The sequence below is a fragment of the Crocodylus porosus genome, unplaced genomic scaffold, assembly GCF_001723895.1.
Source record: "Crocodylus porosus isolate Cpor-Errol unplaced genomic scaffold, CroPor_comp1, whole genome shotgun sequence".
NCBI lineage: Eukaryota > Metazoa > Chordata > Crocodylia > Crocodylidae > Crocodylus > Crocodylus porosus.
The window spans coordinates 14,765,243-14,790,258 of record NW_017728932.1 but is presented as its reverse complement, the minus strand read 5'-3'; the positions used below and the strand labels follow the sequence as shown (position 1 = coordinate 14,790,258).

The following is a 25,016-nucleotide window of genomic DNA, read 5'->3' as shown; positions in this document are numbered from 1 at the left end:
CTCATAGGGCCTGCCCTGCTGCCCCCTGACCATTCGAGTGGCCCTCCTCTGGACCCTCTCCATGTTGTCCACATCCCTCCTGAAGTGTGGTGCCCAGAACTGGATGCGGTACTCCAGCTGCAGCCTGAACAGTGTCACATAGAGGGGCAGGATCACCTCCTTGGACCTGCTTGGACCTACTTGGACATAGCAGACAGCAGGAAAAATAAACCGGCCACGAGCAAGGCCAGGTGGGTTGTTTGGTTGAACCGAAGTTCCCAGCCAAAATCGGGAAACATTTATGGGAGAAGAAAGCAAGGAGGCAGAGGTACAAGTCTCTAAAATGTCCAAGGTTCCCGTCTCCGGGCTGTCTCTTGCTTCAGAGCACAGAGTAGGTGGAAGCGGGCTTGTTGGTTCTAACCGTGTCTCACTTCTGGACTGCTCTTGTGCTGTCCTTGGAAACCGAGAGAGTCGTGAAAACGGCTTAACGCCATGGCTACTTGAATCCGAGGCAACTTGCAGTTTAAGACAACCTTGTACATGGAAAATGTATACATTTGTTAGAATTTTTCATGTATAGAATCTAATTAGCAGAAGGTTGTCTTAAATTTATTCACCCTGACTACTACAGTGGGGAAAGCTTTGTGTGTGTGTGTGTCTGTGGGGCGGGGTGGCAAGTGGCCTGACCCCCTACCTGTTGTCCACATCCACCAGCTTGTACCTCCTGGAGCCATTCCCCCCTCCCCAGTGTCTGTGTGGCCCAGCACCTGCTCCCCTCCTCCTCGCTGCCTGTGCCTGTCCTTCCTTCCTCCCCTCCCACCGCTCTTACTGTCAGTTGTGGTTCTGGCTCAGGACTGGGAGGACAAGGTAGCTCTGACCTGGGCCAGCGTCAGAGCTGCAGCAGCTGCCTGCTCTCTGCCCCCCGCTGGCCTTGTACTCAAATCCAAGACGGGGCTCTCCCCCATGTTGAATGGTGGGGGAAACCTCACCCTGGATTTCTGTAAATACAGTAGTTTCCCTAGTGTTTAAACATAGCGGGGTCCTCAAAATCCTTTGTGCAATAGTAAGGGATTCTTGTAAGCACTCTTATCTGCTCCCATACACTGCACCATCCACTCCCTTGGCTAAAGTACAAAGTATATCTCCCGTGTAAAGCACTGTTGGCTGGAAGAAAGGAGATGCATTAGTTAATGGCTGAACTATAACACCATTTGAAGACTCACATTTCTGGGTAGTTCTCTTGAATGCTGTAGGAAACTGCTCCAAATTTGGGGAAGGAAAGGGTTTTTTTTCTCGTGTCAAGATCAGACAGGCGCTGCTTCAAGTGCAGCTGGCTGGAATTCCAGGTGTAAATTTGCTTTGGCATTGGGATGACTTGTTACAATTTACCTTTAACTTTTTGGTAAACCACAGCAGCCATTTTGGTGAGCTGCCTCATTGAAGAAGGAACATTTTGACAAACAGTAATTGTCTTTGCCGTGAAACTCTCTGGATCACACGCATGCTGAATAGAGTACTGTGGGCTGCCCATCCAGCCCCACAAAGAAAATCTTGTGAGCGAACCCCAGCATTGCTCTACCACTACCAGCGTAAGCAGGCCAGATGCAGCAGGAAGGGAAAGTTGTGTTGTTCCATTCAATATTTATTCCTGTTTTGCTGCTGTATTGTGCTTCAGGTTGATTTCCATCTTGCTGTGGAAAGCACTCCTTTTCTCATGCTCATAAGGCGTGGGTCTGGGGCTTACTTTTCTTTCACTTGTAGCCTCAAGCCTCCATAGATTGTCCATTCAAATTTACCTCTCTTTAGTTGCAGCCGTTGCAGCCTTAGCTTCCTCGCTCAGAGTGTGAAATGTCTCTGCAGTTGTCATTTAAGGATTAGGCAAAAGATGGATAGCATTGGGTCTGAACAATCCTGGAGAGCTGCAGATTTTGCCTGCCATTAAAAAGTTAAATGAGGTGAATGGCAGTGCTGCGTGACGCTTCCATCCCAGCATCCCGTTCAACAGAGCACGTCATCTTGACTAAGTCCATTTTATTAAAACATAAGCAAGCAGAGTGCACAGGCCAGGCCTGTTCCAGTTGACATCTCTTTGAAAACTGTGCTAGCTAAATGCATGCAGAGGAAAAGGAAAGGACTAGAACAACTCCAAATTCTCATGTATAGGGTTTTGAAATGCATGAGAGCTGTGCATCAGCCAAACAAAGTATGCTTGAGTTTTGGCCCTGCAAAGCTGTCTTCCAATTGGGCCCTGTCCCAAAACCACATGCCCAAATGGCTTTCCCTTCTGAAGGAAAGGGAGTCTCTGTAATCATCAGTCGGTGCAACCGTGGTCTTCCAGTTACACCATTTCTTTTCAACTCCAAGCCTAATGCACATCTCCCTCATAACCACATCATAAATTTGGTTACTAGAAAGTAGATGATCTTCCATCCTCAGGGATTCGTCACCCCGAAGAAATCAGGACCTGGCTCAATATTTGGTCTCTATCAAAAGCCAGTATTGTCGTAATTGTAAGTTGACTCCTGTGTTTAAGTCGGTCCCTCATTTTCAGCTTCAGTTCCAAGACAAAATGGCTTACTCCCTTTCCCTCCCGGCTATACGTCAGTGACTGTAGAAAGTCCTGAAACTGGTATTGTCCTTAGAAAACAGCCAGGAGAATCGAACAGGTGAGAAAAGGATCCAAGTTGTTAAAGGCCTTACAAATATTAAAACAAGAAGTATACTGAGAATAATTCTGATTTTGTTTTTTATTGCAAAACAATGTCAGGACAAAAGTCAAGATTGGGTCCTGGTTGCAGGTTGATACTGTGCATGTGTTGACTGTGACTTTTTTTTTTTTATAGCAGGGGAAAAATAGGTCAACTTATGAGCAACACAGTACCATAGCTACCTCTTTCTTCTGAGGTGCATTGGTGTAACTCCAGTCATTTCAGTGGTTGCACACTGACATGCAACCTTGCGTGGAAGGAGAATTGGGCCCGTGGACTCTACTTCCATTTGAGCAGATGTTCTGGGTAAAACCTGGAGCGCTGGTTTTCGTATGACGGTGTAACTGTGCTGTAGAGCTGCTTGCTGCAGCATTTCAGTCCTGGGCATAGCAGGCTCTGGAGCCTTGTGGGTATCTAGCATTTTGCAAAAGCAAGCGTTTGCAAGGTCATTCAGCTTTGCTCCTGATGGGGGGCTTTGGGCGTGTGACCAAGCCAGATTTGCAGAGTGGCTACAGCAGGTTTTCTTGTCTGTCTAACTGTAAGCCTGGTGCTCGAGCTTGCCTGCAAAATTCAGGAGACTAGATTTTGGAGAGGCTTCTTAATGAGACCCAGCTGACACTTGACCAAGTTTGTTCCTGAAGCCCTGATCTCAATGGCAGCAAGTCACTTTATAGGTATTTAAAGGGTTGACTTACAAAAGATTTCCAATGGAAGGGAGTTTTGTTAGTGGTGCAAGTAACATAGGAGCCTCCTGAAACTGAAGAAATGAATCTAAACTCGATCCTCTGTTCCCTTTGTGGTTTCGCCAGCCCTTTGTGTGCAGGCAGTTTCTCCTGGTCGGGGTGTGGGGGAGGCATTGTGTGCGGAAACGGTTGAGAGAAATGTTTAACATAGTTAAATGTTTAAGTCTGATTTGTAAAGCTACGGAAGTTGGGAAGGGCACCCCGAGGATAATTACTTGATGCCTCTTGCCACTGGCTGGGTACAGAGCCACTGGGTATACAGCCACTAGTTCTAAGCTGAAGGAAGCTCCCCGCTCTCCTACCTGCCAAACCTGAGGGTCTGTTCAGGTCCCGACCCATATTTGTACCCCATGTGGTGGGGGAAGTGTATTCTTTCTAAGGAAAACTCATTTCCTTCCATATACCAGTTACGTAACCTATCTTTTTAATACTCCACGACGTCTTCCAACATGAGAAGCCTACTAAAGCCGTGAGCTCTTATTTTGCTTGCAAAGAGAAACTTAATAAAAGTATGATGTTTGCTTCCTAGAGCAGTTCTTCCAAAAACAATATTCCTGGGGCTATTTTAAAGTTAACAAACTTAACTGGGTTATTTTCTCTGGGTTGATTGCATAAGGATCATCAGCTGTTCCCTACAAAACCTCTGTTGCAACATCCTATTTTGTGCTGTCCTATTGCTTGTTGCAACACTTGCACTCCAAGAGTGTGTACTTAATCGCCTGAGTTGTTTAGGAGTGGACACGGAGACTGAATCTGGGTATGGCTCAAGAGGCAGGTGCATTTGATGTATGTACTTTTACTGGTTTTAGGTATTTGGATTGTTTAGAAAACCAGGAGCCAGTCTATGTCCTGGTTCCTGAATTAGGTCATTGTTATAAAAGCTGATGAACTGCTCTGTTAGCCTGCTGTCTGTGTGACCTTGTGCCCCCATAGAGTGTGATCTAGTTTCTCGCGTGAAGAGCATGGTTTAAATTATTTATTTCAGAGTTTGTCTGGGTGTGTTTTGATCCTCCTCACATTTGACTTCTGCCTCGGTTGGTTGCAGACCAGCTGATGATATATTATAGCAGGTCTGAACATGGGCAGCTGCAGTAGCGTGCCTGCTTGCTACCTTCACCTTGTTTCAGTTTTCAGGAGATATTAACAGTAGTAAAGTATGAGCAAAAGGATCCTAATTTTAAGGCACTCCTCCACGGCTGAAACTTGCGTGTGTCACATTAAGGGTAGCTAATGCTTAAGTTGAATTGGAACTTGCCTTAAAGTTGCCCTTTAAGGCAAGTTTAGAGTTGTCAAAAATGAGTTGGTTGGTAGTGGGATGTAGTTAAAGTTGAACAGAAGCATACTTTAGGGAGCTGTGGTATTTTGCTGGGAAGTTCATGCTCCTTTCAGTGTTGCAGGTTTTTAACAGTTGTTGCCATTTTCTGGCAATTCGTTCATTTTCTCCAGTGCACAGTAAGGATTCAGTATTGGTGACTGTGAACCTTGGATCACTGATGCAGAATGCCTGCCCTGAATCCTCAGAATGTGTATTAAGTACAGTTTTGTTCCTGCTCTTGGTAAACAGAATACCTTTTTTCTCTTTATTGTTCTTAGATCCTCACAAGTGACTGATCTATGAAATGGCAGAGAATGGAACAGACTGTGACCAGAGACGCATAGGAATGATCAAAGAACAGCACAATGGGAGCTTCACAGGTCAGTTGGAAATGGCCAACTGCATGGTACCTTCACTTACCATAGAAGGACTGGGAAGGTGTTTCTGCCTCTGCTGCTGCTGACTGAGCTAGGCAGAGCTGCTGTGTGGGCATGCCTCGCTCCCTCCCTCCCATTCCACCTCTGCTAAATGTTGGGAAAACGTTAGGGTGGTGCTGGGCATTTTCCCAGAAGCAGCCTGAGACCAAGATCCCAAAAGGGACTCGCTGCACCAAGCAGCTGTTACATTTTTTCAGCATCTGAGAGCAAGTGGGCAGAGGATGCTTTCACAAAAGCACTGCCTAGCACAGTCTTTCTCAACCTGTGAGTCACAACCCAGAAGTGGGTTGCTGGAATATTTCAGAGGGTCGCAAACTGCAGCAGGGCAGAGGGGCAGTGGGAAGGTGTCTGCCCCTTCCGGGGGGGGTAGGGGGCAGCCAGAGCTAGTGCCTGTGCTTGGAAGGGTGGGGGAGGGTGTCAGCCACTGGCAGGGCCAGGGAGGTGTGGGCTGGGACAGGTCATGGATCTTTGCAAATGAGGCCTGGTAGGAAAAAGGTTGAGAAGCACTGGCCTAGCACAAGGGCGCAAGGTAGATGTGCCCTGGGTGGGGAAGTGATATAGAACTGTACTGCCTCCAACTGTTCTGCAGCTCTAGTGCACACGTGTGTTGGTTGCGTGTTCTTCAGAGCTGCATTGTTGCACAGTATTGAAAAGGGACTCTGGTGGCAGGTATTCAGGATTTAGAAAGCAGTTCAGGCAGCCTGGCCCTTTGCTGAGGAGCTTGTTCTTGGGCAGTGAAATAATCTGCCTTGTTTTGCAGGAAACCCACGTCTTCATTTCCCAGTTTCTTTAGCCCCCTTTTAAGATGGAGTTTAACCATAATTTGCAAAAGACTAACAAAACAGTTAACTTCTTAGTCACTCTTTAGAGGTCTGTGTTATTCTCTGTGTCCCTTTACTAGTGTAGAAATAATGCTTTAGGACATCAGCTCCTATCTGTGAGTAGATGAAACTGATTGTGTGAGAGAGACTAAGGTTTATCTGCATTCTGTTGCTCTTTATAAAAGTCAGCATTTTAGCCTTTTCCTGTGTATTTGTTGTGGTTTGCATGTGCTGAACCGAAAGGGAAATGAATCAATGTTCTGTTGGTTTCTGTTTGCCACCTTGTTTCTTGTAGCTAGGCATACTACACATGCAATCTAGACTCTACCAATCTCCTCTTCCTTGACTGCTTCGATGGAGGAATATTGTTCCATATCTATGCTCTTATGTTCTTTACATTTTCTCTAGCAATATCATTTGCTTTCTAGTAACTCTTTAGCCAAATATTTAATTCCTTCTTTTCTTATTTTCCTCTGTAAAACTGTTTGCGGTATTTACCTCCCTTGTTCCTTTTATTCGTGTGGCTTTTTTCCCCACACCTGATCTACAGTGCTCCATTTTTATTAAGTATGATGCATCCTTGTTAGAGATGTCCCGAAACTGCAGAAAACAGCAAAGGTTCTGAAGCCAAGAAGCTGGCGAGATACAAAGAGAAATTGAGTGTTTTATACAGCTTTCTCATATATGAAGTCTTAAAAGGGAGGTAAAACCTCATGCTTTAGGTCATAAAGCTAGTCTCTGAGAATTAAGAGTTGAGGGTCAGGTTGTCCCACATCTGCCCAGTACAGTGTTTCTTGCTTATTCATGTAGGGCTGTCTTTTTTTTCCCCCAAATACAGGATTAGATGGACCATACGATTCCTATATAGACATTACATGTTAAATTGACTAATAAAGTCAGAGGCTGTATAGTACAGGAGTAGATTAACCCTGATTAAATCCTGTGGCCTTGGGCTAATTTAATCAGCCCCCTGACAAAAGCATGAAATTTAGCAGCCTTCATATCAATGTTCGGGTACCTTTAAATGTACTGAAGAGCAAATAAAGAAAATCGTATTCTTTTCTGGCATGCATAGATGTAGCCTGTGCTGCTTCACAAGCAGTCTTGTTTGAAACCTTTGTTCTCTTGCCCTCCGTTATCTCAGGTTGTCCCCATCCAGAATAATGAACATTTTTAGCGTTTATGGTGCTCTAGAAGATAATTGCCAAATACTATTCGTAAACCTTCTGCACTCATTCTCTGAACGTATAATACACGACATCCATGATTGCTAAAGTGCATGCTGTCCTACACCTAAGTGTAGTTAACTTCCTGTTCACATTTTTGCCACGTCACTTAATGTAAAGACTGGCTCAGAAAGAATGCTTGTGAGATGGACATGCTTCCTCTTGGAGATGGGGCTTGCTTTGCCTGAGTGGTTTGGTAGAGCAGTAAGTCTTTATAGGTCATCTGGGGATAGCCTGAAGCTCTGACCCAGATGACTGACGTTATCCAGTTACACAGGGACTCGGTGGTATGAAAACACATGCAGTTCAACCCCGTTTGACTGGCAAAGTCCAGAAATAGTTTTGGATGAGGGCCACATTTGAAAAGTACAAAACAAAATACCCCTTCTGCATTGGGGAATGAAGGCACTGTGCCTACTGAATTACCTGGGCACAGTGGGGGTGCAGCGTCTGACTCGCACCCTAGCATTGCATGCTTCTTAAATACCTCTGTGGCTATCAGCCTCTGGAGCAGTTAATCAGCTGGGCTGTGATGGGGGTCTCCTTTTTGCTGTAGATCACCTCTGATGCATAACATCCTCAGTGGAAGTTCTCTGCAAGAGAAGAAGGTGACTGCTGTGAACACCGGTATTCGTTTTCCAGAGAAGCAAAAAATATCACTGAGCTTTCAGTTGAGGGGGAATCTGATCTGTCTACTGACCTGCGTTTTCAACTCTTCTATTGCTCTTTGTTTCCAGATCCCTCTCTGGTGAGCGAGCGGAAGCGACGGGACCGAGAAGAGAGGCTGAATATCGTGCTCTGGAGACAACCACTGATTACCTTGCAGTATTTTCTCCTGGAAACACTAATAAACTTGAAAGAATGGACCATAAAGTAAAGATCCCCCCCTATGCCCCCCCCTTTTAAACTTCTTCTTGGTGCTGTGGGGAAACCCAGTTTCTAATTCAGTGGATTGCACTAACATCTTACTTGTTCTGATGATTTACAGCCAAAAGATTGTTTCCAAGAAAGATACTTGGAACAAGGTGTATTCCCAGCTGCTCCCCAGATCTGTGTGTAAACTAAATTGGTATCAAACTCCAAATTGTCTTCTGAATAATGAAGTGTTCCTCTCCAGAAAGACAGAATGTTGCTTAGACACCCTGAGGGCAGGAGCTCCTGGCTTCTTTTCTTGACCATAATTAGAAGAGAGCTCAGATTGATTTATTTTTAAATGTATGCAGTTGAAACTCATGAGGTTATCGTTAGTAACTCCTTGCTGGGGCAGAGTTCAGGATTACGTGGAAGTTGTGCTGGAGAGGACTTTGCTTCTAATCTCTGTGGTCCCCTCCGTAGTAGGAAATTAAATGATAACAGTACTCTCGCTAAACCAGAGGTGTCCCAAGTGTGGCTCATAGGTCAAGTGCAGGCTTGTGGCCCCTCTGCACCCTGCCACCCAGGACCACCCCTTTGAAATGGTCTTTCAGGGGCAAAACTTGGGGAGCCTCTGTGCAAAATCATTGCTTAAACTGTGGGGGGAATAAACTTTCTTTCTGGCTGGGGCTGTTACCCACAGCCTGCTTAACATCCCTGGGGAAACAGATAGTTGTCCCTTGATGTAGCAGACATGAAAAGGCAAAAAGCTAAACATAAATGAAAACAGTAAGGGAGAAAGCCAAGAGCGACAGACCTCCCAGCTGGTGGATCGTTAGTTGGTAACTCATGCTCAAGAATGAGCCCAGTATTGTTTTCTGAGCCAGCAGGTGTGCTCTGATACAGTCCTGGGTAACACTGGCAGAACTTACTGACTGGGTTGAGAATTGGTGGTACGGGGTTTTGTTTGCCCACCCCTCCAGGCCAGAAGGAGCATATTGCTATTAGGGGCCCCATGGAGAGGAACTAGTAACTTGACTTGGTCTACAGAAATGACCCATGTGAAAAATAGCTTGTGGGTTGTGTAGTTAAATCCACTTGCACTTCCTGCTTGCCTTCGGTACGTTTGGCTTGTTCCTCAAAGAACTGCTTTTCTGTGTCCTTCCTTAGTCATTTGTGACAGTTATTCATTTAAAATCTTCAAATAGATTGCTGAAGAGCACTCTAAAAATAGCATTGATTTGGTACTTTATCCAAGCCAGTACTTGGATTTCTGTGCCTTGATATTCTGTCCTGCATCCTCTCTTGTAACACAGTAATATTCAATTGCTGAAATGGTATAGCGTTCACAGAACATTTTCTCACTCTGGCCTTGTATAATAATAACTTCAGATTGCTGTGAAGTTGGGATGTTCCATCTGATTGGTTAAAAAAATCAACTTTTGGTCTACTGTTACAAGTAATACCGAGTATTTCTGTCACTAAAAGGTGTGTGTGTGGCGGGGGGGGGGCGGTGTTCAGCCTAATTTAGTCTTCTGAGGGCATCAGTCGCTGCTTCTCCAGTACAGTTGATTTCCCCCTGGGAGATTTTCCATAAAGTGACAAGGGAGGGGAAAACTGAAAATAGGCAAATATGGTTGTAAGTTATAAAAATTGGTGGTGGGGGGTGGGCACGGGGACTAGTGAAACTGCTTGTAAATAACTGACAAGAGAAATCCTTAGATTCCAGTCAATAGTTTCATTTTTTTTTTAAATGTAGAAATAGGAAATTTAAAGCTTGCTTCATTTAGCATGAGCTGACAATTTGGGTGAGCTAGATTGCTAGGAAAAATAATCTAAATGTCTCTTATTGCAGCCTTGTAAAACCTACACCAGCAAAAAAGCAGAAGTAGCTGGATCTCAAATTACATCGGGGAAACATGCCCACCCCCTATTTGCCCCCCACCAATAGTTTCCGTCCACTCGATAATTAGCTAGAATTTATTTACATGAAAGTCTTCCAAGGTGCTTTTCAAGGGTGAATGTCCGTAGACTGAGAACCCAAGCAGTGCTGAGGCAGCCCATCCTAATGCTGCTGCACCCTACCAGTCCGAGTATGTTGCTCAGAATTAGGACTTCTGTCTCTTATTCTCAGCCCTCCCCCTGATTTTGACCTTGGGCAAGTTACTTGACTGCTTTATACCTTTGCTACCCCCATCGAGACTTTAAGAAAATTGATTGTACTGCAGTAATAGCTACCTTGAGGGCTGAGCGTATACAAAATGCTGAGCTACTTGAATGAAGTGGTGTAGAAGTACAGGGTGATTTTATTCCACTTCCAAGTGATATCGGGGATTCCCATGAATCAGGACTCCTCAGTTCCGTTCTGGGAGCACTGAACTGTATCTTGCCATAGCGAATTAGTTAGGCTTTCCTTTTGTCCTTTTTTTACCCTAAAAAAATTGTTTTATGGGGATAAATAGATGACTTTGACATGCATGGAAAATGCAAGCAGCCCTAATTGCAATTTGTCTTTTCAGATTGTGGCATCGCCGAAGTATCTTGGTGTCTTTTTTACTGCTGCTTGCAGCGCTTACAGCTACGTATTATATTGAAGGAATACATCAACAGGTAGAGGTTACAGGAGTTATTTTCTCTAGGGAGGGGAAGGGCTGTCACTTCCTGCCCGGACCTCATGGGAATACATGCATGAGGGATTGAGTGACACCATGCTGGAATTGTAATGCATCTTCCTGAGCTTTTGTTTTATGTTGGTTAACCATTTCCACTGCCTGAGGATGTTTGTTCTCTGTGTAATGAGACACGCCCCCCCACCTGCAGAACCATCAGTGTTAATGATGGGGGAAGAGTGGTTGTATCCGTGAGCCCATCACACTGCAGTGATGTGTATTCCACTTGCCATTAGTTGCTGAGTAAGTAACCATCGTCAAAGCTGCAGCAGTGCTTTTCCACACCTGTGGTCAGTGTGAGTTTGAGCCTAGTGTACACTGTTTAGCTAGGGCTACACTTGGCTGTGATAAAAAGCTTCAGAGCTCCCAGACAGATGTTTCCTTCTTTGTAGCAGAGAGCTCTCCTAATTTTATGGGGTGGCCTTTATCTGTAGACACAGGATGGTCTGAACATGGGGCCAGGAGCTTATGCCTTCAAATCTCTGTGCTGCTGCTGTTTTGTATCCCTTCTCCTTTGAAATGGGTTTAATACTTGCCTGCCTCTTGGGTGATGTAGAGGGATGGCGCCATCACCTTAATATGCTAAGGGGATGGCATCCTCCTCCTCCCCATCCTGAGTCTTTCTCCAGCAGACTGCTGAGCTGGATTGAAAGGACTGCCAAGCAGGGGGCTGGCATTTGGCTGCCTCTTCTACCCTTCTGACTCCTGTGTCCACCCCCTATGACTAGATTTCATACCGAGTCCACTTGAACACACCTCTTACCTACTCTTAGCTGCACATTTGTGGTGCAGGGTTTCCGTCTCACAAAGCCAGATCTTTTATAATTGCACCAAATTACATCATTTCTATATCGAAAAAGACATCTAATGCTCGTTTCCCCTGTTCTCTGCTGTGCCTTGCCCTTGACCTAGAAACCCAAGAGCCTGTTTGCTTGCATTGCTCCTGTGCTTGCTGTTCCATTTTACACATGGGCGCACCTTTTTTTTTTAATGCTGTAGCTAATTGACCCATACCTTAAATAGAATTCCTCTCGGCATAGGCTTCCCATTAAACAGCACGGAAACGTTCAAGCCCACCTTGGGTAGGCAGTGGCAAAATCATTATCTCCTTTCTGGGCTCTCTGAAATAAAGTGGTGACCTAGATCCTCTTCCCTGTGAACAAGTGCCTGACTTATGAGTGCAGTGTAAGGTAAGGCACTCTGGCAGTTCTGCCCTTGGCTTAGGGGCCAAGGCTGAATGAACTCCCATTTTACTATTAGGTGGCTCCTGCTAACAAGTGTTCAGCAAGATCTCTCTTGCCTGCATGAGAGAAGGGGACAGGCCTGGCAGACCTCTTTGCCTTGCCCAGCCACCTCTCATTGTGCCAGTACCATGTAGGTGGTTGGAAGGAATTATAACCACAGTACTGAGCACATAATATCCTTTGGGGACCAACCCCATTGCATGTGAGTGATAATCCCCCGTTTGCCTACAGCATTTTTAATCCTAGCCCAGCCTAGCACAGGTGGGTTTGTTTTGAGAGCTGGCGGGAAGTCCAACTCCGTCCTTTTAACGCTGACACGTTTTTGTCAAGTAGCTAGGAAGTAGTGCGGCATCTTTCCTTTCTTCCGTGGGTAATCGCCATTCCTGTTTTGTCCTTCTTCTTTTCCAGTATGTGCGGTATATGGAGAAAAAGTTCTTCTGGTGTGCCTACTGGGTAGGCTTAGGCATTCTGTCCTCTGTTGGACTCGGAACAGGTCTTCATACCTTTCTGCTGTATTTGGTAAGAACCTTCCCGCTGTATTTTCTTTATATGAACAGTAGCATAATTATAAAGTATTTTAAAAACTTATGGCAGTTTTCATCCATATCAGTGCTAGGACCCAATGTTGTATGCTTCTGCAGTTAGGGAAAACATTCATTTTACAGGCTTTTGCATCTTTTGCTTTTATGAGCATGCCAATTTTTTTTACTGTATGCTTGATGACCTTGTTCTATAGTCAAATATTTTGTTTTGTGGGGGGTTTTGTTTGTTTCTTGTGTTTTGCCTTCTGGGTTAGTTCCTCGATTATGAAACTACTGCCGTGGATTTTGTTGTTGTTGTTAAGGCTTTCACTGCCACAAAAATAATTAAAACCATTTTGTGAAACAATCCCTGATTTGTTTACTTCCAGAGCTGCTTTAATCATTGTCAGTAGCACAAAAAGTACATCGGGAAACAAGGAACTTGTGTTTGCTCCATGCAACAGGGCAGCGCTGCTTACGGTGAATGAGAGCCATGTGGGATGCTTTCAGAAGTGTGCATCTTCTTGAGATGCTTTCCAAAAGCTTTCTGGGGGCCACAGAAATGTAGCTATATCACCTTGTGTCTGAACTAAGGGGAAGGGTTCTTGTAAAAATGGATTATAGGCAATTTCTGAACACTTACTGGCTTTGGTGTGCTATACTTTTTTACTATTGTGCAAGAATAGAAACAAAAAGGAAGGAGTTATGCAGCCAGTGGAAAACAAGCATCTATCTCCCCTTCTTTCTGTGCCTCCCCCAACACCAAGCTCTGTTGTTTGCCCATCAGATACTAACGCGATCAAATCTTTTAATTCTGTGTGTGCGTGCATCTGCAAACATTCAGTGTAAGAGCAGTTTCCTTTGGGATGATTATTTACCACTACATAAACATAGCCGCTTAAAAAAAAGTAATTCTGTTTGCAAATAAACACAGTTTGCATGTTGTGAGGAGAGGCTGAGGGAACTGGGCTTATTTAGTCTGCAAAAGACAAGACTGAGAGGGGATTTAATGGCAGCCTTCAACTCCCTGAAGTGGGGTTCGAAAGAGGATGGAGCTGGACTGTTCTCAGTGGTGGCAGATGACAGAACAAGGAGCAACGGGCTCAGGTTGCAGCAAGGGAAGTTGAGGTTAGACACTGGGAAGAACTTTCTCACTAGGAAGGTAGTAAAACACTGGAACAGGTTACCCAGCGAGGTGCGAGAATCCCCATCATCCCTGGGGGGGTCTTAAGGCCTGGCTTGACAAAGCCTTGGCTGGGATGATCTAGTTGGGGTTGGTCCTGCTCTGAGCAGCTAGTCAGTAAAGCTACTTAGAAAATGAATCTATTTCCCCCTTCAGATCAGTCATGGCCAATGGATTGCATATTATTAAAGAGTAGCAGCAAATATTCAAGTATTTGTTTATTTTCAACAGATGTGGTGGATTGGTTTATAATCGGTGATTTAAGTGGCTGAGTTTGATCAATGTGGAAATCAGCAAGCAGGAAGCTTTTTGTTTAGATCACTGATTTTAATCTTGTTTTTGCATTTCTGTCCTTTATGTAATCTTTATAATCTAAAGAAAGCCTGATTGTTATTGGTTGGTATAATTTAGGGTGTAGTACAACCAGGAAGATGCACTGGATTAACATACATTTATATAAACAGCTATTCTCTTAACTTTTTAATTAGTATTTTGGAAAATGGTGAATGTTCATTTGATTGACTAGACTTTTATTTTGTTCATGATTTATGTTGAGCTTCATTTGGATAGAACGTAAATTTTTACATGCATAAACAACATTTTTATTGCAATTAAAGAAAAACATCTTGAATGTATTGCAAACATATGAAAATAAGTTTCCAATAAAAAAACCTGTTTGGATTAGTCTGTATATGCAGAGATATCCATCTGTAGTGAATTGAATTGATTGCTTTTTGGTTACCACGTCCATCAAGAATTAAGAACCCATAGATGTCATTCTGTAAATTGGCAAAGGAACAAAAATCTTTCCCCCTGCTTCAACCTCTGGTCAGTTCCTGAGCTTTAAGTAAAGTGCTGTTCAACTGACGTAGTTGAATATGCGGATATGAAGACTATTTTCTCAGCCCCCGCTGAAGAGACTACTCCTGTCAAAACTTGCTTAAAGACTTCAACAAGCTTAGTTCCAGATGCTCAGTCAGTGACTTTTGACATTTCAAGTGATTTGATGTCTTTTACTTGTGACAGCAAATATATATTAGATAATTAGATTGATATGCTGCCCTCCCCAACAAAGGCTCAGGGCAGCTTACACAAGAGATCAAAGTACCATACAAAACAAGAGAACTGATCAGTTTTATTTGAATGGCTTCAGTAGCTTCTATTGGAAAAATCAAGGTACCTCCACCTGCCTGGTGGGTGTGCGTCTTAGACCTGATCTGAGTGGCAGCTGTTTTTTCTTGAAAGCAAGTTTTTTTTCTCCTAATAATGTTGCTCTTTTCTACTTGGTATATTATTGACTTGCAGCTCCAGTGTCCAAGACAGGTTGAAATGGTTGGGAGTCCTGCTTTGAGCTGGCAGTTGGACTAACTAGATGATCTCCTGAGGTCCTGTCCAACTCTCACTTTCTATGATTCTGTGAAATAACTACATTTTTTGTTGCCTGACCCTGGGCACAGATGTTATGAAGAGCACTGTTCTAGCCCCTTACTAGCTGCTGCTGTGGAGTCAGTAAAGGTCTTGAACGAGGTCAGTGAGATCTAACCAGTCCTTTGTGGACTTGGCAGCTGACACCTGACCTGATCTGTCCCCATTAGTACTGGGGCTGATGGTGAGCTAAACCAGGCTGTGGCTTTTTCCTCTTCCTCCCCTTCCCTCAGACTTTCAGAGCAGCTCAAGGTTTTGCAGCCAGTGAAAACGGGATTATGTTGGAGGGCTTGTGTATTAGCAGGGTACTCTCACCCTTGTTCAGCAGAGCCTTCATCCTGGCCTAAATAAACTGCGAGTCTTGTGAAGCGTGAAGCATCTTTCAGCAGCCCAGATGTCTCTGTATGTCATTTCATCAAGTCACAGCAGCACAGTAGAGAGTTTGCAGGAGAGATGAGCCTTAAGCTTCTTTCTACACAGGGAAGGGAGTTGCCATAAAGCAAGGTAGAGTGTGAATTTTTGCTCCTCTGTACTGACTGTGGGGGCTGTTAACACATAGCAAGTCTGAGGCAGTTTACTCAGTCTGCTAAGTTTCTGTCAAAGTGGAATGAGCTACCTAACACCTGCTCCGCTCCAAATCTGCAGCAAGTGCTCTGTGAATTCACATCCTAGCCTGCCTCATGATATCCTCCCTGTATAAGCAAGCCCTGAGGAGATGGAGCAGGACCGGGGACCTCTTTACCAAATCATAACTAGTCCTTGCCTTCAGTAGGTTTTTAAAAGTCCACGGGTCAAGTACTTTTTTTATCCCCTTTATAGAAAGTGAACCAGAAAAACGTTCCTATTACATTTGCCTGTTTTCAGGTAGGATATTTGGCAGATATGCAGCTCACTTTGTGTTTGTCTGGACATTAACCTGACTTGACATTTGGTTAGGTAACAAATGTAACTTTTCTATTGATTTAGTCATGTGGTCATTCTTCTCTAGAGTGAATGACCACACAGCCCTACAGAGCAACTGAAAGTAGTGCGGCAGGGTGGTGATGAATTCTGGTCTGAAACTTGCTGCTGTAGTTAAATGCTCAGAGCCGGAGGCATCCACGTGCTGCCATGATGTGTGTGAACAGAGGGACTTGTGTTCGCAGCCAGCCAGCTGGCATTGGCGTGAATTTGACATCTCTGCCAGAAAATAGCAATCCCTCTACTCCGGCAGGAACTCTTCAGGTAGTTTGTTATTCAGGCGGTGGGCCTCCAGACCTTGGAGGATTGTACAGACCTATTCTGTTGCTCTGTCAGACACTTAAGAGAGAGATTTCTAAGACCTCTGCCAGGCCCTCCAGTGCTCAAACCTGCCCATGGAGTTAATTGGTAAATGGCCCGCCAGTTTTCTAGAGAAGGACGGTTCCGGTATTGCTTGGAGTCTCTATTATCTCCGATTGTATAGAGACTGTGCACTATATTCCATTTCGACAAATATTCTGAACGTCTAATCTCTCCCCTGGTTGATTTATAGACTGCTCAGAAGAAAACACAGGGGACCTTGCCGAGCTTTATGTAAAAGAACCAACAAAGTAGATGCAATGAGTAATTTAGGGATTTATAGTAACGTAATACATTTGCAACACTGGCTGTATGTACCAATAGAAAATATATTGCATACTTTCAAGGTGCACAAGTCATAACAAGCTCTGTGGATTATTACCCTGGGTGAAGGGATGTTGTTATAGCCATGTACCTTAAGTAGTTTTTTAATTAATCGTGTGCCACAAGGTGGCACTACAAGCAGAAAAATAAAACCTATGAATCTAATATGGACAGCGCTTGCCTTTCCATAACGTTATCATGGTAAGGATCAGACATTGCCTTTATTGCTAAGGACAGTGTTGAATTGAACATGCGTGTAATGTAATAGAAATGTGAGGCTGTATCAGTCATGAATGTGAACTATGCAGTATAGTGAATGATCCCTAGGTACTAACTTTGGGCTACCCAGTGCAGCTGCAAAAGTTATTTAAAAAGAGCATTACACACTAAGGCAGTCTGGAAACAAAGGCGTTCTCTGGCTGATCATAAAGCTCAAGTGTGTTCAGTGCATTGGATATTTTTAAAATCACAAGCAACCCAGGTAAAGGATGTCTTCATTACACAATGGCAAATGCCTCCTTGTTGCCGGTAGATAGGCACCTTCCGTTTGCTCGTCTTAAATTGTAAGCATATATTTCTGAAGTGTGTCCTTCCATGTTCAGAGTGAAAGTATTTGTCCACTGAAACTTTTGGAAGCATTCTATCGTAGCTTAAAACAAACCAGCAAGCAACCTGCCCCCTCTCCCCAAACTCTAATAGGACCCCAGCGACTTGATTTGGTAATAGGGTAGCACTAAAGTGTTTTTAAATTACTCGTAATGAATTGGTTGTGCCAAATGTGTGTCCGCTGTGAGACTGGGAGTGCAATTACATGCTTAGAGAAGGATGCTCACAGGCCCACCCATGTGCTTCTGCCCTCCTGTTGATGCTTGTATTATTAGCTTTTGCTATTAACAACCGGCTCCTGGGAATTGCAAGCACTTACGCACCAGTTTGTGCCGCATTAGCTGCATATATTCCTCCAAGGTTGTGTGTGTGTGAGAGACACATTTTTAAGAAAGCTTCATATTTGGAACAAATATAGTAATACACTAGAAACACTGTGCATTTGCGAGTTGGGCAAATCGGTAGATTCATTAGAGAAATAGCTCCAATATATGGATGACCCTGGATGTTTGCTAATTACAGTCCAGTAATTTTTTCCCCCGGTACAGCGAGTGGTGATTTGTCTGAAGCCTTGGGAGAATTTTGATTGAGCCACTTTATGGGGTGGCATGGATTTGGGGTTTTAAAGAGATCGTATCCTGAAGGAGGAAAGACCCCAGTAGTAGCAGAGAGAAGAGCCCGTGGGGCGGCAGCCCTGCTTCACGGGGGTTTGGTATTTAAAGTCTAAACCAGTCTCTGTCAGGAAGGTGCTGTGGCTAATACCACTGCAGATCTGATTGCCTGCTGTTTAGATTTTGTTGCTCATTGAGTGATCTGGTCAGCCTTTAGTATTGAAAGGTTTGGCTAGTTAATTTGTTCTTAATTACCATTTGTGTTTCAGATCAAGAAACCTCCTAATATTAGAGTATCTAAACTTACTGCTCTGGACTGGTTTCTACTGTCATACTGTTACTCCATCTTTTTAATCCCGTGAGAAAAACACAATTTTGATTTTGAGTGCCACTGAGCACAAAGTTGAAACCTTAAACTTTTGCCTGAAAAACAGAGCAGGAAGTTGCTTGCGTGGGTTTTCCAAAAACTCTTTCTTCTGACACCTTCCAAAACAAGCCTGCTGGCTGTTTCCCCAGCATGTTAATGGTTTTGACAGCTTTTTAGCAAGATCATTTTCAAGAATAGTGATCATGGTGTATGGAATAAAAATGTATGATGAGCAGTGACTCAGACTTTTTTTTCTTTTTTATCAGCACAGAGCTTCTATTTTTCCTACAGTCAAAATATTTTCTCACGGATTGGTGACATATTAAAACATAAATGGCATGAATCACCTCATTACCAGAAGATGACTGAAAATAGCTGAACCCAAATGGCTTGTATATGACTTTAGAGGTCTGCCTGTCCCTGCAAAAAAAGAAAAGAAATGAATGAGCTGCCAGTTGAACTTTTGACCACAGGCTTGGTTTGCAAGGTGCGCTGTTAGGAAAGGACCAGTAGATGGAGCAGTTGTTTGGTAACTCCAAAATGCCACCTAGCTTTCAGCTCATCCTTTTGCCTCGTGATTTAGTTTCAGTTCAGCTCTGGCATGGGAATTGCAAAAGTAGATGATACCAAGGCGAACAGAAAACAAAGGATTATTGCCTATAAGAAAAAAAAAATCACTTGTACAGAAACAAAAGGTCAATGGCCTTTTGTAGCTGGTTGCTTGTTTTGAAATACATAATATAGAGGGATAAGTGGATGCTAATTCCTTACAGGTCAAAATATCTTAACCAACTTCAGCTGTTGGATTTGCCCAGATTTTGAAAAATGCACGTGTTTATCTAGTTGCCGTTAAAGCCAAGTGGAGCAGGTTTTGAGCCTGTTTTCCCTGGGAGGCTCGGTGTGCAACACGACAGCTGGAAGTGAAAGGGTGCGATGCGAACGTCAGGGTGGAACCGTAGGAATGCGGTGGAAAAGGCGCTGAACTCTGCAGAGCTCTCACACGAGCTACAAGTCCCTGTGAGACATTGAAATGTCTCTCGCTGAACTGTTCTGTAATGTGAGAGAGGAGGCAATAATGTGGTTATTGCGGACCCCTACAAATAACTAACTTTTTTGTCTTTTGAACACGTGATGAATTCAGTAGGTTTTGTCCTTTTATTGCAAGTAAGTTTTGGGTCCCTTTCCAGACTGGAGTTTCGGGGAACTGATTTTGTTTTTAAATAACTAGTAGGGTAGAGGGTTAGTGTTAGGAACTCCCAGGCTATTCTCTCCGTTTGGAACTTGGAGCGAGACTTATTTCGGTCTGACCTATGATGTAGAGAGCCTAGGTTGGCCGCCAAAGACTTCAGTCTGTGCACTCTGTACACCTACTGCAGATAATACTGGAAGCCCCAATCCAAAATCATTAGATTAAGTGAAAAATCAAGAGATTTTAAGCAAGCCGGTTTTGCTGTTCTTAATACTTTACCGTCCGGAGCTTGAGCCTGGAGAGTACACTTGGGTCATGTTTTGCAGCTGTGTGGACTAAAGACATTATTTTAGATTAACTGTGAGATTCCTGGACATCGCCTGATCCATGGGGCCAGCAAACAGTAAATACCGTGAGATGCGTTAATTCTGAGATCCACCAACATTTTTAATTTCTACCTGCCTGGGATTTGCCGTGCAATTACTGGTCAAGTGGGCCTGCTAATTCTCTGCCTGTGTCTGTCTGTCTAGCCATTTCTTTTAAGTCATGCTCATACTTTTGTTGGCCATTAAAACTTGTCTGGATGATGCCTTGTAGTGAGGCTCTGGGAGAATACTTTTCTCTTCCTAGGTGGGCTTTGTAAGGTTAAAGTCAATAATTCAGAAGGTTGATGGGATCCATTTGTGAAGACACAGTGAGGAACAAAAACCTACCTTAATTCCACCAAGTGGGAGTGGATTTTTCCTGTATGTAATTCTTCTGGCTGAACAAGCTGTTGACTTCCAGTTTGCATCTTTTTCAACTTTGCATGTGAACTGACAAGCCTACAACAAAGTGAACAAGGAGCAGTTTTGTGTAGCGTCTGGGGTCAGATTACTCTGGTCGTGCCGGTAAGACAGTTGAAAGAAAAATATATGGTGGGTGTAGGACACAGAACTTGATTCAGAGTGAAGTTGAAATGGAGCCTGTTTGTGTGAGGGTGCCTCGTGACTGTTTTAACGTCTCATTTGTTTCCTTCATGCCTTTAAACCTACTTCCTCCAGCAGTCCCAAGCTATTTACAATAAACTGAAACATCCTGGAACACTTAGGTCATCGTGGAGCCCAGAAAATCGTGTCTGTTCACCACCCTTTAAAGGGAACTCCTTGTGAGCACCCACATGGGTTCTATTCTGCCTGCTGTTGGCAGCACCTGGCCAAGTAGCGCGTCTACACGTTGGAAATGTCTTATGAAGTTAAACTGTGTGTGATGCCATCAGAGCAGGGTTGGGGGGAAACTGGTGTTTTCTCTCCATCTTAAAAGGAGTAAAAATCAGAAATGACTTTTTTTTTCTTTTTTTAAATGGAGCAGGTTTTTTTCTTCACATGAGCATCAATGCAGCATTTGAAGTTGTATGGGGCAGGTCATACTGATGTTGTGGGCCCTCTATGAGGATATGCAGCATCTTTATGGAGAGGGGGGAACTGAATTGCATGCAAGTTCCGCATGTGCTTTTCCACTGCTGTCTATGTTGTTAAACACCAAAATCTAGAAGTCCTCTTTTTTTTTTTTTTTTTGCCCCCTCCCCTTAAAGTGAAGCAGGAACTACTTTAACAAGCCTCTTGAAGCGCAGCCATGCAGTAAAGGCTGGCCATGACATCTTCACTTGTGGCTGAGACATTAGTGCAATTGCACCTCCATCCTTCTTCCCTTGTGAAGTTGAGGCCGGGGTCTATGTAGTCTCAGCAGACAGCAGTGCGGGACCATAGAGGTGCTCATGCTTCTTTAGTCCTTTGGTGTTTCCATCAACCATGTGCTTTAGGGGAGGGTTTGTACACTGCCTGCACTCAGACCAGAAGGCCCTTGTATTGTGCCCCTTCTCTAATTTTTTTTTCCCTGCTGCAGTTTGGGATGAAAAATATTAAGCTGGCCATTGCTGGCCCAATTTTCCCTTTTAGTTGCACTTGGGTTTTCTTTGGCTAGTTACCCCTGTCCTGAAGATAAAAGGTCTTCTAATTTGATCTTGCTTTCTCGAGAGGTGAAATGACTTCATAGAGAAGTCTGAGATGAGTCGCAGCCTGTGGCAATGCTGGCCGGTGGTTTCCCATGAGAAACAGGCTGTTGTTGGGGGTTTTCATTTATTGATCAAATACAGAATGACACACTTCCCTGTCCCAGCCACCCCAGTCTGTGAAAGGGTTGAGTCTTGACCAAAGTGCTAAAAATTCCTTGTTTGAGGAAGAACACAAGTTTTAAGACATTGGAGTGGACAGTGCACAGACTGATATTTTTGAGGACATGAGTTGACTTTTTGGTTTTGATGTGTCTGCTTAAATTTTGATTCAGCTTGTTTTGATTTATTATTTTACCTATTCAGAGAGGTAGGCTTCCTGGAAACTGAAGTGTCACGTTCCCAAATAACTTGCTGCCATAGTTTAAAAGCATATAGATTCCAACCTAGTGACCGAACAAAGTGCTGAACTAAAAATATGTCTGGGACCCAACAAGTGTCTGAGAGCGCAAATTGTTTTTGAACAAATCAGGGCTTTGTAGATTGGGATTTCCAAACTCCCTTAATTTATGGCTGCCAAAAAATAGATTTGCATCAAGTTGTGTCTGCTGACTAGCTCTCATCTCATTTGATTTATAAATTGCATAGATATTTCTAATGAATCACATTCCAGACTAACCACAGGCTCCTGTTGGTCGTTGGTAAGAGCGTGGCGAGCAAATGCTTCTCGCCCGAACCAACAGAAGAGTTGACTCCAGCAGTTTTACCCTTGTTAGTGCTTGCTCCTGAATTTAAAAAGATGTAAATAGGATGGGGGCAGGGGAGAGGATTGGTGGCTGGGATATTTCTAAACTTTAATTTAATTACTCTTTTTGCTTCTCTGCCAGGTAGCATCTCTAATCAACCTGCTAATTTTGCTTCTCCTTATTTGTTGCAATGGGGGTTGGAGTGACTTTTTTTAAGCATTCATTTGAAGATGGACTTACAAGTAAAGTCGGGCTGCAGATAACTTTTGTGTTTCTCAGCAGGTTTATTTCAATAGCCCGACTACAAATTGAGCTCAATTTTTGCATAAGTAATATATTTCTCGTTAAAAACAGTAAAGGGAGAAAAATTACTAAGTGAATTTAACCGGCTTTTCTGGGGAAAAGTTCCAAAGCTAACCATTAACACTTTTAGGCCCAAAAAGAAACAAGAGCCAATACTTGGGACTTTAAGAGGAGCAGGGCACTCTAATTCTATGGAAAGGCAAGGAGAATTGAGCACCTACCTCCTCCTTGTGCCTTTGAAAACCTTCATGCGTAGTTTAGCCACCAGTATTGTGAAGAACAGAACAAAAGGGCACCTGTTTTTCCTGAAATGCTTGGCCCATGACCTTGCCCTGTTGCAACCACACTCCTAGTTCACCCAGCCATGGTTTTTCTGAGTTGCAAGGGTAAATTTGTGTGCTTGGTAACCAAAGCTTTGTGTCTCGTACTGTATGTGGGCTTCTCAAATATGAATGGGAACAAAAGCAGATGTCAGAAATACTGCATGCAGCCTGCCAAGCCCTGGTATGTTGTCCAGTTGACTCGACTGGGCCCTGCTGTAAGAAGAGGACACAGGATTGTTTTGTACTCCACACTTGAGTGTCACTTCTAAATGGGCCTTTTGCATTTTATTTCTTGTTCCTGTTAAAACGTGGTTTCTCTGGGTTCCGTAACTCCCAACTTTTGTCCGTTATAGAATTGTTTATTTTACTTTTCTGTGGAAGAATTGCACCAAATTGGTTTAGTCTTCAGGTGGCTTGATATTTACAGCTGCTTTCCCAAATGTGCTTTTCCATGAACCGTTGATTGCTTTAGGATTTCCCGCCCCCCCTCTGGTAAGCAGTTGTGGCCAAGACTGTCAGACCAGCATTAGTAGGAGGACATATTTGAGACCATCAGGCCATTTGAGAGAGAGCAGCACTCTTAAGAGCTGAGGGAGCCTAGAGTGTTTGTTGCAAGAAGTTATTACTTGGCCTCTCTGCAGAGATTTATGTGGGTGTTTTGCCTAACTGGCAGCCTTACTGGACTGCTTTCCCCTTCTGCCTCCCCTTGTCTTTCCCTTTCTTTTTGGGCATCCCGTGCTATAATCTTGACTTTTCTGCCACCTCCAGCCAATATCTCGGCTTTACATATTTCAAAACAAAGCCATGTGTGTGACACCTGGAAGTGTGACAGGTTGATAATCGTCGTCTTTTCAGATTGAAACCAGCAGTGCTTTATCACGGTGCTGTGGTAGGTCTCCCAAATTTTGTGGAACTGAAAGCCAGACTACTTGATTCACACGCCGTGTCTTTGACTACCTTGGCAATGATCTTGGCTTTGCCCTCGAGGGGCCCTGGGAAGTGGCACTTTGCACCTAACACACGCACACACGACTTTGGGGTTTTCCTCCATGCAAATTTCCAGTTCAAGCGAATAGTGTGGTTGAGTTGTGCAACTGGAGCCCACAGCTTTAGGCAGAGTACCCAAAGGCCATGTCACTGAGTCACATGTGGGTATAGAGGGTGGGTGGGGATTAACGTCAACATTGGTTGAAAGTTTGCATGGTCAAGGGACTTGGACTCTTCTACACACCTTCTGGGCCTGGGTCAAATGAAGATGCTCTTTGTTTTGCCTGTTTTAAATTGTAAGCGCTTTGGGGCAGGGACAGTCCCTCTTTTGAATACGAAGTGCAGCCAAATAGAACTCCAGTCCCCATGGGGACTCATTATTACTGGAGTACAAGTAATTAATGATTTCGTTCATCCACCGGACGTTTCTTTGCGCTTCAGAAGCAGAACTTGGTGTTTAGCAGCTGTCTTCAGCGTAACTCTTTTGGTTTTGGAGAAAGATGTCCTAATTTAGCAGGAGAGCAAAGCTGGGCCCTCTACCTTTATTTGAAGGGGCACAAACAGCAGCGTACAAAAGTGCTAACGGGGCATAACAAAGTAGTCATTCTTATGAGAGACCAGGAGTAGGTGAGAACAATTAATTGGCTTAGCTGCCAAGCAACTTCTGTACCTAAGGCCTAGAAATAGTTTATTATATGGCAGTCAGCGCTACCATGCAGATATTTAAAATAGGACAAAGACTCTTCTCAGTGGTCCTGTTTTGCTACCTGCATTAACTCGGCTCTCCATTATCTTAATCTGTTGAGAACAACCATTCATGTCGACAAACGTGGTTCTAGTGAAAACTTTACCGTAAGTCTAGGAAAGAAATTGCGTTGATCTTACATCGTTAAAATCAAGGTGATCTTTTGCTCTGGTGTCTTGGATCAAGTGAGCTTTTGAATTCACCCCACACTCCCTGAATTAATCCCGTAAGCCCCAGTGGTCCCCCCACAGGCCCAGATTCAAATACTTAAAAACAAAACGAAAATCACATAAAGGGGAGGTAGTCATTGGTGGCTAAGAGGATGGTGCAGTTAGTCATACTCTGTCTTGTCCCCTGAACCTTTATATTGACCGTTTGGTTT

At 43.9% G+C, this 25,016-nt stretch overlaps 1 protein-coding gene across 1 annotated transcript in view; it reads left to right on the top strand.

Moving 5' to 3' along the window:
• Positions 1-25,016, top strand: part of VMP1 (vacuole membrane protein 1) — a 75,577-nt gene that overhangs the window by 4,330 nt on the left and 46,231 nt on the right. Inside the window, exons 3-6 of the mRNA XM_019545692.1 lie at positions 5,024-5,125; positions 7,967-8,102; positions 10,601-10,691; positions 12,403-12,513. Coding sequence (XP_019401237.1) covers positions 5,050-5,125; positions 7,967-8,102; positions 10,601-10,691; positions 12,403-12,513 — 414 coding nt within the window. The 5' untranslated portion in view covers positions 5,024-5,049. The remainder of the gene's footprint in view (positions 1-5,023; positions 5,126-7,966; positions 8,103-10,600; positions 10,692-12,402; positions 12,514-25,016) is intronic.